The 19,750-nt window shown below is 52.7% G+C and overlaps 1 protein-coding gene across 1 annotated transcript; it reads left to right on the forward strand.

Annotated features, from left to right (window-relative positions):
- The first annotated feature begins 4,388 nt into the window (after window positions 1-4,388).
- On the forward strand, window positions 4,389-11,361 carry LHX3 (LIM homeobox 3). The gene is made up of 6 exons (XM_066333081.1): window positions 4,389-4,458; window positions 6,970-7,141; window positions 7,319-7,521; window positions 7,676-7,827; window positions 7,910-8,081; window positions 9,627-11,361. The coding sequence occupies exons 1-6, from the start codon at window positions 4,389-4,391 to the stop codon at window positions 10,043-10,045; spliced, it is 1,188 nt and encodes a 395-aa protein (XP_066189178.1). The 3' UTR covers window positions 10,046-11,361.
- The last annotated feature ends 8,389 nt before the right edge of the window (window positions 11,362-19,750 follow it).

The raw sequence follows: 19,750 nt of genomic DNA on the forward strand, positions 1-19,750 counted from the left end.
GCATTAACACTTCCCTTGGTATTTCCAGCTCCCTGATGGGTGAGGCCCAGAGCTGCCCCATTCTGGGATGTGGCAGTTCCCTCTGCAGGTCAGTGTGGGGTCCTTGGAGCAGCAGGGAGAGGAAACCATGAAAACATGACAAATTCATCCTTGGGAGCAGGAGTTGCTGTGATCCTGGCTGGGGGGGATAATTCACGTCCTGGATAGTGAAGTTTATAATCCTATCCAATGTAATTGAGCATGTTCTAGTTATCCATTACCTAATCTTTAGTTAATCCTAATAGGTTTTGGCCTCAATGTTTTCTCGTGGCAGTGAGTTCTCCAGATTAATTATGTTATATAAAAAGGCTTTTCCTTTCAATTCTACATTTGCAACTTCTAATTTAATTGAATGTTTGCTGGCTCCTCTGTTACACGAGAAGGAATGAGGAGTCCCTGGACAATTCCCTGGATTTATACCATTGGTGTGTCCTCCTCTGAAGCCCCAGCACAGAAAGTTTGAAGCCTGGCAACAAAAAAGCACAAAAACTCCACAGGGGGTATATTTTTATAATCAAATACTACTTGTTCCTAAAATTGAGTGTTTCTGACATGTCTCTGCAGCATCCAATAGGAACAAAAAAATTCAGCTGTGAAGATTCACTGTCCCATGTAGCTTAAGTTTATCAAAATAACACCCACATAGAAATAATTCTCTGGGGTCGCTGTGAACATGTCAGAGGATAAAATCTCACTTCCCCAGACCCTGTTTGTCCAACATTCTTGCAGAGGGGCTGGGTCTGTGCGTGTTGAGGACCCTCAGAATTCTAGATTTCTGAGAGAAGGAGCCATCCTGGGTCTTTCCTCTTTAGGAATTTACAACTCCCATCCTTAGAGCAGCTGAGCTTGGATATTCAAACACCCTGTAAGCACAAGAGTGATCAGGGCCCTTTGGTTTGGGCTGGAATCCACTGAGAGATCCCAAGGTGAGGCTCATTCAGAGGAAAACCTGGAGATTCCACACTGAGTTTTGAAAATCAGGTAACTTTGGGGTGGCCTGATGTGGGCAGGTGTTCTCAGCCCACCAGCAAAGGACACTTGGCTTTGAAAGAAAATCCAAACACCAGGAAAACCCAAGCCAGCACAGCGATGTTGGAGCTGGAAAATCGGGCCAGTTAATTCCTGCTGTCAGTATTGCACATTCTCAAGTTGAAATTCAGAATTCTAACCAGTACATGCACCTGGTTTCATAAGCTTTGACTCATTCTGCTCATTTTCATCTGCACATGAAAGCAAAAGGCCTTGGAGGTTTGTAGGGGTGATTTTGCCACTAAAAACCAGCAAATGTGGGTTTGGAATAAAGTTTGGGGGATTTGCTACACACACTTAACTTCCTCATTGCTGTGACCCTGCAAACACAACAAAAGGAATCAATACTCAAACTTCTGTGGCTTTTTTTTTTTTTTTCCTCTTCAGAGTATAAAAGTATGAAATTAATGAAATTAGCATGTTGCTTGTCCATGTTGGTGCTCCAGCTCTTGCCAGTGAACCAGGCAAGGCCTTCATTCAATGTCCTCATCTGGGAAGGTTTCCTTGACTTTGAATTCCCTGGAGTAAATCTTGGTTTGCTTGGGTTTATTTTCTGTCTTTCTAATGACAAATTACACCATTTTATGTCTCTGTAACGATACAGTCTGTGCTGGGGGCTGGGAGATGCTGCCAGGAAAGTGTTTCTGGTTTAAAAATTGCCTCCAAGTCCCACCTCCCAGATCCTGGAGGGTTTATTTGTGTGGTGTGTTGTCCACAGAGGTTCCTGCAATTCCACTTCCCTGTGGGAGTCGTGCTGTGCTGGGGGCAGTCACTTTGGCCCTTTGTAATTTGTGGAGTTTCCTTTGCTCTCTGGATGTTTCCAAACAGGAAATAATTAAAATGAAAGAAGTAGAATGTGCCAGGAGAGACAAAAGTCTGCAAGTGCTAAAGAAACCTGAAGAAGTTATTTGTGAGAACTCCTAATTTTCTGTTTCTGGCTGTGCATCCATCCTGCTGATCCTGCACAGAACTGGATGGGAACCAAGGTCCCAGGTGTGGTGTTGCACATGAGGTGTTGAAAATAGTGAGGATACCATTTCAGTAATTTAAATGTTCTATTTATTTGAAGTCAATAACTTGACATTTCCAAGTGTGTTCTGGTTGGGTTTTTACTGTCTCGTTCCTCTCTTGGAAGGAAAAGTGACTGTTTTGTACTAAACTGTAAATTAATGTGCTTGTTTAAAATAAACTGCAAACGTTTGGGCAAAGTGGATGCCTTTGGGGGTCTTTACCTGTGTTTGCAAATTGTTTTGAGCTGAGCTCTATTTCCAGGACAGCTCAGGAACATGATAAACCAGATCCATCATCTTGGGGAGGTGTGTTTTGAAGCCGAGGCTTCTCAGGAATCTGAACAAGGGAAGAGAAAATAAACCAGGAAGAAATAAATGTCTGTGTGGGTTGGTTTTTATTCGTGGTTAGTTTTTATTAATGGCAGAAGCCCAAATGAGGAAGGTCATGGGTGGGTCTGGTGCCTGCTGCACCCTGAGCAGGAGGGGACAGGAGGAGTGCAGGGAGAGATCAGCACAAGGTCCTGATGTCACAGGGTGAGAGACACGGGGCTGGCAGGTGCCACTGATGGTCCTGAGTGGGACAGCCCCTGTCCCCTGTCTGAGTGGGTCACTGTCCTCTGTCCTGAGTGGGACACAGCCCCTGGCCCCTGTCCTGAGTGGGTCACTGCCTCTGTTCTTTGTCCTGAGTGGGTCACTGCTCCTGCCCTCTGTCCTGAGTGGACACTGGCCCTGTCCCCTGTCCTGAGTGGGTCACTGCTCCTGCCCTCTGTCCTGAGTGGACACTGCCCCTGTCCCCTGTCCTGAGTGGGACACAGCCCCTGTCATCCCTCTTGCCCGGCCACAGCAGTCCCACCCCTGCCCTGTGCCCGGGGGAAACGACACCACCACACACGGGTTTGTTTAAAGTGCTTCCTCAGAGGCTCAGACTAAAAATCCACTTAAAAACGGAGCTTAAAAGGGACCGTGTGGTCATCAGCCGCCCCCAGAAGACGCTCATGGCCCTGGGGAGGGCCGGGTGCCCAGGCTGGTGGCACCAGGTGTCACTGCAGCACGGTACTGGTCACACTCAGACAGGACCCGGACCACAACTCCCGCCTGGCATTCCCGGCTCCTTTATTCGGGGATCCCAATCCCGGTCCCCAAAGTGTCTCCCTGCGTTTCCCAACCGCACAGGGCTGAGCCGTGCCGCAGACCGGAGCCTGTCCCCGGCCAGACGAACCACCCCAGGGCACCGCCGTGACCCGGGGAGAGGAGGGTGGCCTGGCACCCCTGGGTGGCACTCTCGGGGTCGGGGGCTCTCTGGGGACACCACGGCCACCCCCAGGAGCGGGCGAAAGTCCCGGCGCTGCCGTCGGCAGGAGCATATGTGAGTTTGGAGGCTCCCGCCCCTAAGCTGCTTTTATTAATTTGTAATCCCCTGCGAGCAGGAGGTAAAGGGATTCGGGGGATTAACGGGCTCACAGTAACAACCACAATTATCAGCTCCGGCTGCCTGGGGCAAGCGGCGCAGACACGCACGGGGCTCTGCCCAGACAAACACGGCCCCCGAGCCCCTGTGGCCGCAGCGGCAGCTCCGCAAAACCCACGGAGCAGAACACAAGCGCAGGGACACGCAGCCCACACCCGTGTGCACAGCCGGCCACCGGCCCGGCCCCAGCGGCGCTCCCGCATTCCCAAAATCCCGGGGCAGCTCCACCCGCAGCTCCGCGTGTTCCACACACACACAACACACACACAACACACACAACACACACACCACACCGTGCCCGTGTCCGCCCCGTCTTCAATTAGAGCAATTAACCTCCTGCAGCCGCCGCACGCCGCTGCCCGCGGGTCACACACTCCCCCGTTCGTTCATTAGTGAGCGGCGGGGAAAGAGCCTCCCACGGGCGGCGGCGGGGGAACAAACGAAATCCGGGCGCGGGGGCGGCCGGCGGCCAGCGGGGCCCGAGGGGATGCTCCCCCCGACGGCAGCTCCCCTGACCCGGTTCGTGTGGCCTCCGGGGAGTTCGCGGAGACACCCCCGGCACCGCTTTTTGCCCGAGGGCGGCGGCCGCAGCCCCAACCCACGCGTCGGGCGCGGCCACGCGTGGGCCGGCGGGGCCAGCGCTCCCTCCCGCCGCTTTTGTGATGCTAAAGAGGCCGGCGGTGACCCGCGGCCCAGCTGCGGCCCGGTGCCGCCCCCAGCCCGCCCCTCGAGCCCCCCCCGCCCCGCCCAGCCCCGCGCCGCTCCCTGCGCGCCCCTCCGCGCCGCTCCGCCACTCCTCCGCAGCCACCCGCGAGCTTCGCACGGCGCCCACGGAGGCCGCGATGCTGCTGGAGCGGGTCCGAGCCGGTTCGGAGAAGGCAGCGGAGCTCTGCCCCTTCCCGCGGAGCCCAGGTGAGGGGGGAAAGGCGCGTGGATCTCCGCGTCCCCCCGCGGAGGCACCGGCGGCTGCTGGGGAGCTCCTGGGCCGGCCGCGCTCCGGCCGTGCTCCGGCCGTGCCGGTTCCCGGGGGCACCGTCGGGGATGCGATCGGGGAAGGGCGGCCCGACGGCATCGGGGGCTCCGTCCCGGTCCGTCCCGCCCGCTCTGCGCTCGCTCCTGCCTCGTCCCCGTTATCAGAGCCGCCCTCGCTGACCCCCGTTCGCTGCGGCCCCGCGGCGGCTCCCGGTGCCCGTGGATCCCGGGGGAAAGCGGCGGCTGCCCCGCGCTCACGGGAGCGGCTCCGAGGTCCCAGCGCTCCCCGCTCAACGAGGGCAGGGACGGACCGGGGCTTTCCCACCGCCCGAGGGTTCCCTCCGACTGCGGGGACCACCCGCGCCCCCCTGCCCGGCTCCCAAGCGGCTTTTTCCCCACTTTAGTAAAACTCCGTTAATTCTTCTCTCAAACATCCTTTTGTCCCGTTGAACGAACGGGATCAGCTCTGTCGGGGCGGGGAGAACCGGGCTGGGCTCTCCCGGCGTGGCCGGGACTCCGCGGCTCAACGGGGGAGACCGGGCCGGGTTCGGGACGGCGGGTCCGGTCCTGGAGCGGGGCCGTCCCGGTTCTCACCAACACCGAAAGCGGTCAGTGTGGCTTAAAAAAGAAAAATCAACGACGAAGCGGGGCGGAGACCCCGCCGGTGTGCGGGGACAGCGGTGTCACCGTGAGAGGGACCGGCTGCACGGCCCCGCAGCCGCCGTGAACGGGCCGGTGCCCCCGGTCCTGCCCCGCTTCTCCTTTCCGTGGCTGTCCCCGTGGGCTCTCCGCGGAGCGCACATTTGACCGGTTTGACCGGGCAACCGGGAGCTGCTTGTGCTCCCCAGGGGCGGAGGCGACACCGCCGAAATCGAGCCCCCGATAGAACGAAGGACGCGCAAACACCTTTTTCCCCGCAGGACGCGACCCTCGTTCACGGCCCCTGGGCTCCGTCGGGGCCGGGGAGGCAGCGGGAAGGGCTGCACGGGGCTTACCGTGGCCGAGGGGATTTCGCACCGCCGGGAGGGACCGAACCGAGGGGCGCTTTGCCGGGGCTGGGGCAACCCCCGGTTTGCGGCTCACAACGAGCTCGGGGCAGCCACCGGAGATGCTTCCCCCGGCACCACCCCCGCCCGCCGTCGGGGTTGGATTCGGGGCGCCCGGAGCCGCGTCCCTCCCGCCGAGCGCGGCCGGGAAGGGGCGGCGGGAGGGGATGTGCCGCCGGCCCCGGGGGCGGGGGGATTAAATACAGAGCGCCGCCATGCCCAACCCGGAGCTTCAGACCGGCACCGGCGGCGAGGGCCGGCGTCTAAAAATAACCCGCTTTAGCGAATTAAATCCCCGGCGCCGCGGGGGTGGCAGCGGTGGGAGCGGGGGACAGCAGCCGCCGTGATTTGGGGGGGGTCCGGCGGGGGCAGAGCGGCGGTTCCGCACTCGGCCCCGCGGAAGATGCTCCAGAGCCCGCGGGCCGCCTGAGCGAGCGGAGCTGCCGCGGCCCGGGCATCGCCATGCAGCGTAAGAGCCGCGGCCCGGGCTGGACCGGGACATTCCGGGGCTGTGCCGTGGTCCCCGGCCCGCTGCCGGAGCTCCGTGCTGGCCGGGCACGCTGCCTTCAGCGCTGCCGCTGTTGGGGTTGTTGGTTTGGACGCGGTGAATTGTTAAGGAGAACGATTATCACCTCCACCTCTTACCCTTGTGCGCGGCGGTCCAGCTCCGTATCTCTACATATAATTATCTCTACATAGAAATACTCTCATGTGTCCATCTGTATCTGTACAGCCGTGTCACACATCTCTCCGCCTCTGTTTGTACCGATATATCTGTATTTATGTACCTCATATCCATGTTTTCACCTATTTATCTCTATCTATATCCTCAAATCTATATATTTATGTCTATATATCTGTACATTTCGTTCTCTATCTGCCATATCTGTTTATTTTTAAAACTCTATTTCTCCATAACTGTATCCTTATCACTTTCTGTATAATGTCTGTCGGTATCTAGAGGGGGACGGGACAAGAGTGCCGCGTTTTTATTTTCAGTGCAATTTTAGTAATTTTGGATAGCTTCTTTCCCCAGCCCGTTCGGGCTATCCCGCCGTTGTTCGCAGGTGAATTTTGGAAGTTTAGGAAAATGAAAAAAAGAGTCTGGGATAATTACAGCTTTGCCGGCGGCTCGCTCGGGGGATTTATTCCGTTTCCATCACTCTCCTTCTTGTTTATCCCGGTTCTCCCGGGCATTTTCTCCCGGAGTGTGCTCGCCCCGGGGCTTCGCTGCTCTCCGCGACGCTGCGACAACGAATTTGAACGAATAATAATTTTTTTCGTGCTCTTCCTCTGGCCACCCCCGGGTCGGCCGTCGGTCGGCAGCAGCCCCGGGGCGCCGGGCCGGTCGGGGAGCGGAGGGACACCGGGACCATCGGGGCTGACAGGGACTGTCTCCCCGCAGAGATCCCGCTGTGCGCCGGCTGCAACCAACACATCGTGGACAGGTTCATCCTCAAAGTCCTGGACCGGCATTGGCACAGCAAGTGCCTGAAATGCTCCGACTGCCAGACGCAGCTGGCCGAGAAGTGCTTCAGCCGCGGGGACGGCGTCTACTGCAAGGAAGATTTCTTCAAGTGCGTGGGGACGGCACGGGAAGGGACGGGGGGCGGCCGGGGACGGGCGGGTGTCGGAGCACGGGCGGGTTCGGGGCTCAGCCCCGGGACAGCGGCTCGGGGCAGCACCGCGGACAGCGCGGGGACCGCGCCCGGCCTCCCCCGCCTCAGGCCGCCGCTTGTCCCTCCCCTGCCCAGGCGCTTCGGGACCAAGTGTGCCGCCTGCCAGCAGGGCATCCCCCCGACCCAGGTGGTGCGGCGAGCCCAGGACTTCGTTTACCACCTGCACTGCTTCGCCTGCATCGTCTGCAAGCGGCAGCTGGCCACCGGCGACGAGTTCTACCTCATGGAGGACAGCAGGCTGGTCTGCAAGGCGGACTACGAGACGGCCAAGCAGAGAGGTACCCCTTGCCCTGTCCCTTCCACCCCCGAGGGCAGCAGGGAGGCGGCTGCAGCCCGCCGGGAGGGGTCACACACCGGGACGGGGCCGGGGGAGCCCGGGGAGGGTCGGGGACCCCCGGGGAATTCACCCCTAAACTCGGCCCGTGTCGGCAGAGGCTGAGTCTACGGCCAAGAGACCTCGCACCACCATCACGGCCAAGCAGCTGGAGACTCTCAAAAACGCTTATAACAACTCGCCCAAACCGGCGAGGCACGTCCGGGAGCAGCTTTCATCGGAGACGGGGCTGGACATGCGGGTGGTGCAGGTGAGAGCGGGGACCGGGCTGGGGACAGCGGCGGGCAGGAGCCGGCCCCGCAGGCACCCAACTGCCCGGGCCCTGCTCGCAGGTCTGGTTCCAGAACCGCAGGGCCAAGGAGAAAAGGCTGAAGAAGGACGCGGGGAGGCAGCGGTGGGGGCAGTACTTCAGGAACATGAAGCGATCTCGAGGGACATCCAAGTCCGACAAGGACAGCATCCAGGAGGAGGGGCCCGACAGCGACGCCGAGGTTTCCTTCACAGGTCGGTCCCCGCAAAGCCGCTGCCGTGGGCCGGCTGCTTTCACCCCCTGGGTGCCGCGGTCAGAAGTTTTAGCAATAAAGCAGTGGGTGAAGCCGAGCGGCCGAGGCAGGAGAAGGGCAGAGGTGCGGGATTCACGGGGGACCGTCCCGGCTGCTCCTCGGGGAACCGGGGAACTGCGGGGAAGGAGCTCCGCTCTGCCTCCGGCCGGGCCCAAAAGCTGCGGGAAGACAGGGAGAAGTCCCCGGGCAGGAGCTGCGGTGTCAGCCGCTGCTCAGACGCGGCATTTTCAGGGGATTCTTGGAAATACAAAAACCGGGAAGCCCAGAACCACTAAATGTTTCTATGGGAAAACGAGTGTGAATTTATTTTAATTTTTTTTTTAGTCTTATTTGGGGATGGTTTTATTTGTGCAATTGCTCACTAGGACTCCTCAGTCCTGTGGGAGCCGTTCCTGTGCTACAAAAAGGAAATTGTTGCGTGTTAGGCGGCAGAGTGTGCCCTTTTTGGAGGCGAGAATTCCGTGACACACCCAGGACAGAGCAGCAGCAGCTCTGGTCCTCACCCCGCACTCTCCAGACCCGCAGGGACAGAGCCCTGGGCTGGGTGGCATTTACAGGGAAATGTTCTACACAACCCCAACTCCAGCCCAACCCTCCAGCCCAATTTCTTGTATCATTTTTAGGAACGGCGAGAAACTGAAATGCAAACCTCTGTGTGTGTTTACACAGAGTGTGTATTTCTAAACACACATTTTTTCATCTCAGCTCCTCTCCCGTGCTCCTAAAAACTATTTCATTTCCGCGTCTGTTTATACACACTGTGTATCAGCTCATTAAATATGAATAGTCTATAAATAATAACTAAAAAATGTGGAACAATTATTGAGAGCTCGATGCCACAAACAGGTTTGTATCCTAGGCAACAGAGCAGCTCTCGCTGTCCATAAAACCCCTAACGAATATAAATAATTTTTGCTGGGAATTTAAAAAATATTGCTCATTTCTCAAGAATGTTTTTAAGCCATACAAATGCATTCTGTGTTCCTGTGATTTCACTAGCCTGTTCCTGAGCAGAAAAATATCTTAATTTAATATCTCTTTTCCTGAGCAATGGGGAATTTATCTTGCATTGGTTCAGGTAGCTCTTAAAAGTGATATCAAAATTCAAGATAAACCTCAAAATCAAATAGAAACAAAAGGTGGAAAGACATTGAATTCACTTTCCCTTTAAAGAATTATTTTTAAATCACAGTCTTGTATTTTAATATGTACTTTTCATGCGTACTTTTAAAATCCAAGATGTATTAGATGCTTGTACTCAGGGAAAAAAAAAAAATTATCCCACATCTGCCTATGAAGATCTCTCAGCAAGGATGGGAATAATAAGGAGTTACAAGTGGAAGAGCATGGCTGCTCAGCTCCCACTTTTTAATTTATACCCAGAGCTTGCAGGAGTTCCTGGGTGACCACCGCTCTTCCAGTAAAACCAGTCCACTCCAGCACTGACCATTGCTCCACCAGTAAAACCAATCCTTTTCCCTTTCAGATGAGCCCTCCATGTCCGAAATGAGCCATTCCAATGGGATTTACAGCAACCTCAACGAGGCCTCCCCCGCCCTGGGGCGGCAGGCTGGGACCAACGGGAGCTTCTCCCTGGATCACAGCGGGATCCCGGCTCAGGACCAGTACCACGACCTGCGCTCCAACAGCCCCTACGCCATCCCCCAGTCCCCAGCGGCCCTGCAGGCCCTGCCAGGCCACCAGCCCTTAATCTCCAGCTTGGTTTATCCAGACAATGGCTTGGCCATCATGGGACAGAGCGGACAAGGGGTGCCCCAGTCCATGAGGGTCCTGGCGGGGAATGGACCGAGCTCCGACCTCTCCACCGGCAGCAGCGGGGGGTACCCGGATTTCCCGGCCAGCCCGGCCTCCTGGCTGGATGAGGTCGACCACGCTCAGTTTTGATACAGGGGCCACCCCCAGGCAGCGGGAAGGGAAAGGACTCGGTGCTGATAAATGTCACCTGCACTCGGAAAGGACAGAGGGACGAGCCGTGAGTGCCGAGCGGGGCAGGAATGGGACGGCGCGGAGGGAGCAGAGGGGATTTCGGAGATGACCCTGGCACAGGATGGTGGGCAAAGCCCTGGCACTGCAACCATTGGCACCCGGAGCGTCCAAACCAAACTGATTCTCGTGTCTTTACCAAACACCAAGACCTGTGCTTTACAGATTTGATATGAGGTATTTCGCGTTTCGTCGTCAGTGCATTCTCCAAAGCAAGGACTGGCTCCATCACCCATCCACACCAGAACATTTGTAAGGGAAAATTAAATCCTCATCCACGGTGAAAGGTGTGACAATGTCTATATTTCTATAGGAGAAATGTTCATAGTGAGTCACTTCAGAAATCCATGGTAGGAAACTTCTCTGTTCTTCCAAGAGATTTTTTAAAAAGCTCACCAATGCAGTATGTTTTGTTTTACTTTGAATTTACATTAACTTTTCTAAAATTAAATGCTCTTTAATATGCCAATCATTTATCAACAGCCCTTTTCCTTTGTAAAATGAAAATCATATGTTAATTCTGCTTCTCCCCTCTTTAATTTGTAGATGGCTAGGTCGACTCTTCCATATAAGCATTAAACCGTGAATAGATGTATTTATTACCAAGTAATTCCACGTTTATCACGAGGTCAAGAGGGGAATTTTCTTGACCCAGGGACACTGGTGGAGGATCTGGGTTGTGGATCTTATGCTTTTCCTTTGAATTTCTTTGCATCAGTTTTACTGCAAAGTGTCTCAAAAATCACCCTGATGTCTCGTTGCCAAAAACCTTCTCAGGGGTTTTGGGCTGGTTTAAGACTAGCCCTTCCCCAGGCACTGCTGGAGTGAGCATCCCCTTCCCTGGGGACACGTCTCTGCTCCAGGCATTTGTGTATTTCCATGGATATCGTGCAAGCTGATTGTGAGGAAAGGCAAGACAATATGTATATTGTTATCTGTAAAAATTATGGAATTAACTGTAGATTATGTGGATGTCCAGTGTCTTTTATTTATATTCTCGCTTTCTCTCTGATGATCAAATACTTCAAGATTACAAATAAATTTGTCAGCAAAACTTTAAATAGTCTTTTGCTAAATTCACAACAATACCAGTAAATAAAAAGCCTGAAACTAAAAGCTCTTAAAACTTGATGCCATGATTGAACAAAGTGTTGAAATGTTCCCTTGCAATAGAGGAGCAAACCCACTGATGTGGAAATGCTTTGGAACAAAAAACAAAAAAACAAAACAAAACCAAAAAAAGGACATGGGAGGCTGGTAGTCCTTGGGAGATCTGAACAGGGTTGCTCTGGTTTTGATTCTATTTTTGATGGACATTGTTATTTTTCAGCATTTGTGGCAAAGGTGGTGGCTGATACAGAACAGGAACTAGAGTCTGACACTGTCTCTGCAGAAAGTTGTGAACGTGAATCACAGATATGGAAATATTTCAAAGCGGGATCAGGAAGAGAGGAAAACAATTCCTAAGGGAGTCAGTTTGACCAAACATATGCATATATATAAAAATACATATGTACACACATATTTACACCCAGATAAACACAGATAAACACACCCACCCTCGTGTCCGTGGTCACACTGCTGGCAGCACAGCGCAGGGCTGTGCTGAGCTCTCTGGTTCGAGGATCTGAGGACAGACAGACCCTTTTTAACACACGTGGGCTCTGAGTTGCTCACTCCCCTGGGCACTCGGGGAGGATTTGCACTGAGATTTTCCAGGAGAGCAGCAGCACGGCCGGGGGCGATGCCCCGGTAGCTGCGGGCACAGCGGTGCCCTGCGGGCTGCAGCGCCTGGCACAGCCCCTGTGCCCCGGGGGGACTCACCGGGCGGGGACACCTGGAACATCCCGGCTTTTATTCCTCGCCTTTTCGAAGGGATACGTGGCCACTGCCGGGCAGTTTGAGGGCTGTGCTGCCCACCACCCTCATTCACTTCTTCCTTTCCTTCCTGGCACCACAAGGAGAATAAGGAGCCTGCCCAAAGCAGAGCAGGTTCACGGTCACTGCTTTAGGGAGGAATTGCTCATCCAACAGAGAAACTCCCTCTTTTTGTTCCATTCCGAGAGCCATGGCAGGGACTGGAGAAACCCCAGGTAAAAAAATTTGCTTCCTTCAGTTCTGAGCTCCCGAGTCCAGAGCTGGGCTCGGCAGCTTCTCCTTCCTTCTTCAGAAGTGAATAATAAAAAGACAACTGTTGCTGCCAGCCTGTGGTTACATCACAAGGACATTTCTTAGGGAAATTTATGGAGTAAATAGAAAATTGTGGGATTTAAAACAAGCAGATTGCAGAACTTCACCGAAAGAGAAACTAACTCAGTATTTTCAAGAATTCTGTGCCTAGAAACATCCTCACAAAATCTCGGCAGGTGTTTTGCATCAAAATATTTTGGCAGTTCAAATATTCATTAAACTTTCATATAAAAGACTGAAAAAAAATACTTTGAAATACTCTCGTTTCCTAAAAATTAAGAAACAACAACAGAAAGACAGAAATGCAGTTGGTTTTAGGATAAGTCTGTTGGTATAAAACCAGTCTGGTAACTGTAGTAATTGAACTTGTGTTTTATAGATATTTTTCTCATCGTTTCCCTCCCAGAAAATAACGGGCGCTGTTGTTCCTCTCCCCCGGGGAACATTCCCAGGGGATGGCTGAATTTAAGAAAGGAAAAAATGCAAATCTCCCTCCCTGCCTTTGTGCTTTGCTCGGGAAGGCAGAACGGGGCTGGAAGTTGCCAGCGTTTGTGCTGCTCTGAACAAGGAGAAGAGCTCCCCGAGTGTCCTGAGCTCAAATTCAGGGATTGCATTTCAGCCTCTCCTTTCAGGGCCGACGCTCAAGGATGCCATTAATATAAATGCTTTCTTCCCCTTAAAAAGAAAACCAATTTGAAAGAGGCAAATAAAACTAACACTGTCCAACTGAGTGACAGCTTGTAAAACCCAGGCAGAGTTAGGAAGAGGAGGTTTGCACTGCTCAATTTGCAGGTGGCTTTACAACCTCCACTGATTTCCATCAGGGCATGACATGGGAGGCAGGAAACGTTTTGTCTTCTCAATGAGGAAAATCTACTGTATTCATATTTTTTTTTTCCTCCAAAAAAGCATGTTCACTTTTGTGCCTAAACTTGTGTTCCCTACAGAAATGTTTAGATTTTATATCAAATAGGAGAAGCAGCTTATTATTTTCTTATTTGGATTTCCCATGTGAGGCCAATGAGACCAAATCCCTCGTGCCCAGGGAACAGACACATCCTCTTCTCTCCAGTCTGATCCAGGGGAGGAGGTGACAGAAGGGGACCAAGGGTTTGGGCACAGAGCTTGGGGACCTCATTGTCCCTTTTGCAGGTGTGGGCCGGGTGAAACTCCTCATCCAGAGGGAGCAGGGAAGGTGGACACAGCCAGCTCATCCTCAGGTCCTCTCTGGTGGCTTCTCCCAGACACATCAGAGATCTGAGCAAAGCTGTTCCCACTGCCCTCATGTCCCACCTCACCTCCCCCTGCCCAAACCACAACCCTCGGGAACAAGGCAGGAAAACCTCCAGATCCTCCTCCTGCAGCACGGGCAGAGCTACTGGGTAGGAGGAGGGAGAGTCCCAGAGATTGGGTCTCAGTAAATATTCCAGCAAAGGCGCTGCCTGTTAACAGGAAACTTGTCTCACCCTCTGCCCACCGTTCAGCAAAAGCAAGTCCCACAGGTTTTTTAGCTCCCTGGTTCTTCTTCCACTGAGGTCTGAAGAGTGTCGCTGTCTCTCCAGGGAGCGTAGAGCCAGTATCTGGCTGGACACAAGTCCCGCATCCCACTCCCACCCGGCCCTGGCCTCTTCCAGCGCCTCTGCAGAGCCTGGAAAAAGGCTCCGAGTCAGCTGGAGGCGAGTAAATCATTCCTGACAGCTACATCTCTACAGGGCAGTTAGAATTAATGTAACAATTTGGCGTTTAATGAAGCAACAACACGCTGGGCTGCAGAGAATAGCTGGGACCTGCTGCAGTCATCTTATAATCCCTCAGGGACCCAAACGGCAGCGGCTCCATCAGATGCCGACTTGTCAGGCTGAGCAAACGGCCGGGTGGGGACAGCAAGGGACACAGGAGTGGCCGGGAGCTGGCAGCTCCTCCAGCGTCCGGCAGCTGAGCACGGCTCCAGGGAGCTGGAGCCGAGCCTGGAGCCCAAAATCCCCCGGGCTCCAGGGATGGGCACAGCTCTGGACAGAGGGAGCATCCCCCAGGATTGCCCGTCCAGCTCTGCCCGGAGCTCAGCCTGAGCAGGTCACAGAGATGCTGAAAAAATGTTGTTTGTGTAAAATAAAAAAAATATGTTGTGCAGCTTGTCTAAGAAGAGTAGAGAACTAAATCAGCACTGGAAGGGGGGGGACTGGCAGAACGATATGTTTCCTAAATAAAAACCAGCTCGATCGGGTCCTCTGCACCCCGAATTCAGATTTCTGCACAAGTTGCAGGTATTCAGCCCTTTGCAGGATAAGGCCTTTTAAAAACACTCCCTGCACGGAGGAGGGAGAGAAGGGAATGAATGCAAATGACTTTGGAGACAATCTCCCATTTCCCATGTATACACACACGCTGTCAAAGCACCGCAGGCTGCAGCAGCTTGGATGCTTTAAAATAAATCATGCAGCGCCTTTTTTTTTTTTTTTTTTTTTTTTCGCTTTTAAATGAAAGCACAGCACAAAACAACATCCCCTCAGTACCCAACCCATCCGTGCTGGAGCTCCTCTCTGGGGCTGGCTGATGTGTGTGTGTGTGTGTGTGGCCATAAACCTCCCCACGTTTTGTTGTGAAGCCTCACGGTCACCGGCTTTAAGGGCTTGACAGGTTTATAAAGTGCTGAGTGTCCCCCAGGGACGGCGGCACTGTTTGCAGGGAAGATGAAGCGTGCCATATCCAGCTGGTCTAACAAGGCAGCGGGAAATCTAAATTAATTCAGGAATCACTTCTGGGTTTTGCCGAGGGAGGATGTTGTTCTCAATCTATAGAAGCAGCCCATCGGAATACTCATTAACAGCAGGGACAGGCTCCCCTCGCTCGTGCTGGGGTAAATCAGGGCAGGGAACAGAAGTGCAGGGACACCCACACAGGGCTGGCAGGGTTTGGGGTGGGAGGCTGATTTCCACTTGAAACAGCTGATTTCCTCCAATCTGCCTGGAAAAAGGGATGGGCCTCAGCAAAGTGCACCCAGGCTCCACAGGTGAGGCCAGAGGGGAATTATTTAATGGCTCCTGGCTCCTCTTATTCAGGGTTGTGTCCTCACTGGTTCCTAATTTCCCTCTACCAGCGTGGGGTTATCCTCTGCTGAGCATGTAGGATCTGGAATTGAGCCTTCCCTCTGGATTGAAGGTCAGTTGTGTTGGTTCTGTTTGGGAGAGCTGGTTGCAAAATCATGACTTGTGGGGTTGATTTCATCTCAGGACGTGGTACTTGGTGTTTCCCCAGGATTTGTCCTGATGTTTGTGTGAACCATGTATGAAACAGATAAGGAAAGGCTCCCAACATGTGATTCTTTTCTCAAATGAAAAAAAACCCAACAACAACCACCCCCCCCAAAAAAAAGACCCCAAAAGCCCTAAAACCCTCAAAGCTTAGATGATCTCAGCTTGCTATATAATGAGCCTTTACTTTAACTGGTTTGAGAGGCTGAATTTTTTTGCTGGTTCTCTCTTCTGAGGCTCTCTTTTCTGAGGCCACGCAGGAGTTGTGGCTGCTTTTCCTTCTGTATGCTGCAAGCTGTATTGGATTTGTTTGGCTCTATTTTGTCTTCTCAAATCTGAATTATAATTCGAAAGGAGGTGTTATAATATTGTCTGGAGAGTGGATGGTGAAATTCCTGCTTTCCTGCTCCTGGAGGGAACACTGCTCTGGGCCTGTTGCTGCCTCATCTCTGGAGACCTCTGTGCTGGGGACAGGAGAGTCCTGACACACAGAGGCATGAGCCAAGCTGTGTCTGTGTGTGCAGAAGAGGAGGACTGGTGTTTTCAGGATTGCTGTTTTCCTCTGGGCTGAGGAAGGGCTGAGGACTCTGGATCCCTGCTCCAGAACCACCCCTGGGTGCAATGGGATGAAGGTCCCACAGCCCAGGCTGTGCCCTGTGGGTTTGATAGAGCAAAGCAAGTCTCTGTGTGCTGGGCAGAGCCAGGGTGGCAGAAGGCAGCAGCGTTGAAGGGAAATTGGTTTGAATTGTGCTTTTTGGAAGGTGAAGTGGAACATCCTGTGTTGTCCTCAGTGCTGTGTTTGTGTTGGGCAATGTGCAGCCCCTCGGGCCCCTCTCCAGCAGCAGCTGCTCCAATGGCTCTGGGCAGCCCAAATCAGAGCCACGGAGAGCCTTTAGGGAATGAGGGAGGATTTGGGCAGCAGAGCTCTGTATTTGGGAATTGGGCTCCAGTTGTTGAGTGTATCACATGGAATTGGCTCCATAGGATAGGAGCCTTTTATGAGAGTGTTTGAGAAGGAGCAGAGCCAGGTCCTGTCTGTTCCTTGCCATCAGCAGTACTTAGCACAGCCTTTTCATTTTCATTTCCTGAGCATTCCCTCCTCACTGTGGCCTGTTTCTGACAGGAGGCTGCCATGAACTTCAAAATTAATTTTCCTGGACTATCCTAATCATTCTAGTTGAAACATCCCCTTGTTATGCCTTTATTAGGATCTGACTCTGGGGGTTAAGGATGTTTTGATGAACCTGCTTGATGTGGCAAAATTAAAACTTATTCCGGTTTTAATTTGTACTAATCATACACTCAGAAATAAAGAATTGGTCCCCCAAGTGTTTTTCTGGACTGGAGGACCAGGCTCATTTATTTGCAGGGATTAATAAGCTGCATGCTAATTGTGGGATGCTGATATTTGCCATACCACAGCACCAGGGCAGCACAACCACACCGAGCCAGTCTGGAGCCAGGCTGCAGCCCAGCTCCATTGAAATACAGATTTGTGCAGGTCTTTATCACTAAATTTGCCAACAGAAAAATCATTATGTTCCGAAATAAATTCCCTTGTGTTAGTTGAAGCATCTCGTTAACTTTAACGAACACTAATTGATAATGCTTTGATCAGGTGGCATATTTCTGTCCCACTTCAACATGAGAGCTGTGTCCTGTGTGTGAGTTGAAGTGTTTGGACCAAGCACAAGGATGCAGCGAGTCCTGAGCCACTCCTCAGTGCCAGCGTTTGCAGGAGCTGTCACCAAAATAACACTGAATTAGCAGCTCAGCCATTTGCAGTCTGCCCACGATGTGCAGCCACAGGACGTGCCCCTGTGCCCTGGCACCTGTCCTGGTCCCTGGCATGACCCTGGAGCCCAGGTGAGCCTGTCACCCCTCTGGGCACAGCTCTGCTGAAATAGGATCCCTTGGTGGCTCTGGGGGTTGACACATTACTTGTCATTAATATTAGAAGAAGCTGAGCAGGGCTCGAGTTGCCTGTGAGGAGCCTTGGGACAGCCGTGCCTGGCAGGAATCAGGAATACCGGGAATACTTTGGTATTGTTGGAATATCAAGGAAAGCTGTTGAAGGCTCATGAGTCAGGGCTGAGCGTGGCCCCACCACCTCTGCCTTGCTGTGTCTCTGGGGACAGGAGTCACCTCCTGCTTCCACCAGGGCAGATGTTTTGCTTTCTAAAGCCCCAAATGCTCAGCAGAGGATGGAGGAAGGGAAAACCAGAGTTCCTTTCATTTTTCTTGAAGCCTATCCCTGCTCCTTCTGGGAATTAGTGCAGGGGTGGTGCCAAAATTTAGCTTCCCCTGAGGAACGGCTTGGTGAGGGCACAGGTCTCTGCAGCAGCACTTTTTGGTGTGTTTTGTGTGTTGGGGACAGTGTGTGCACACCAAGACACAGCCTTTGCCCCGGGACCTGCCAGGGGAATGTTCCACTGCAGATCAGAAAGAAAACCAAGACTTATCTCAGGTATTTTTGTGGTGTCACAGCCCAGCCTGCAGCCTGATGGGGATTACGAGCCAAATTCATCTCGGAAAAGATGAGCAGAGATGAGTGCACATGGGCTCAGGGCAGGGTGGTTAAACCCCTCTTAGGTTTTGGGGAGCTGTGGCACCAGCCCCACTAAGGAGCCAGCTCACTCTGGAATCACCTCTCCACTATTAATTAAAGGTGGTTGGTGTGAGGAGGAATCGAGGAAGGGCTCTTGATGCAGTTCCACTTCCCACAGATGTTGCTGTGTATCCATTATGGCCGCTGAAAGCCTTGTCAACATTTTTCCAGGGAAGAATGAAAATGTAAATAACTTTAAAATGATTCAATGTCACTGTGGTATGGGGAAAGGTCATGCTGCTGGAGACCATTTATCTTTTTGCCGATTTAAAGAGCTTTTTTCCTATTACATTTTTTGAAATTAATGTTTTTAAACATTACCCAAAGTAATGTTAACAATTAGGGGGTTTATGGGATTGATCGTTATGGAGGCTGGGATTTAAATTGGAAAAGATTTGTTTTAAGTAGTCATTGCTGAGGGGTTTTAACAGACTTTTAGATTTATGGCTTATAAAAATGTTTGGGCCATTTAATGTAAATTCAAACTGAGATCCTGAATTCCCGTGTAAATATGGGGTAGGATATTCTTTGGGAGTGAGTTTGGGATTATGGAAGCAGAGCTCATGTGTGTGTAAAAGTTACAATACACAAGCCTGGAGTTGACAGGAGCCTTATTTGTAGATTAGGGGTTGGAGGAAAAAAAGGTTTTAGACTTTGCTTCCCCTTGTCCATGTGTAATGCTGCTCTTCACTGCTGGGAAGACATTTGGAATTCTGCGCTGTGTAGGAGAAAAAAAGCCCTTTTAACACCATCAAGCCCAAGGTCCACCACTAAACCATCCCCCAGGCACCACATCTCCATGCATTTGCTTGGAAAGATGGGTGTGAAGATGCTCCTTGCATCTGTTCCACTGAGGGAACAGTTCCAGGCTGTCAGGAAGGCGGGACACAGCTCCTGTGACAAGGTGAGCCAAGTCCCCTTTGCTCTCCTGTGAGCTCCAACCAGCCTGGACTTCATCTCTCCTGGACCCACTTTGAAATCTGGTGACACCTGGAAGTCTCCCAGCTCCTCTGTACAGGAAATATCTCAGCAGCACTGAGCCCTGCTTTGGGGAAGGAAGGGGTGGAAATAACTCTGCTCTACCAGAACTCTTGGCCTGCTGAGACAGAGCTGCATTTTTCACCTCTGTTGCCCCTGCTACAGCAAGTGTGAGGCAGCAGGGATGCCACAGCTGGTGCTTTGCATGTAATTTTCACCCTCTTGTTAATGACCTTGCAGGGATTAGCATGGCCTTCTCCATATGCCAGTAGATTATGTCTGTTGGCAGCTGCTGCTGCTGGAGCAAAATGGGATAGTTTTCATTAGGAGTGCTTGACATTAGGTTGCCCTGGGTGTCGTCAATCCTAAACTGTCAGTGCCTGTGAATAAAGCAGTGTACAGATGTGATTTATTAGATGTGCTGCTGCTTTGCTGCAAATGTGGCATTTTCAAGTCGGCAAGGTCTGGCAGAAGTGTGAAAGGGACCTTCCTGGTGTTCCCTGCTCACCCGTGGGCTCTGTGGGGCTGCCCAGCAGCAACGGCTGGAAAATCTTCCCTGGAATGACTCAGTGACAGGAG

Source organism: Sylvia atricapilla, chromosome 19, assembly GCF_009819655.1.
Source record: "Sylvia atricapilla isolate bSylAtr1 chromosome 19, bSylAtr1.pri, whole genome shotgun sequence".
Classification (NCBI taxonomy): Eukaryota; Metazoa; Chordata; class Aves; order Passeriformes; family Sylviidae; genus Sylvia; species Sylvia atricapilla.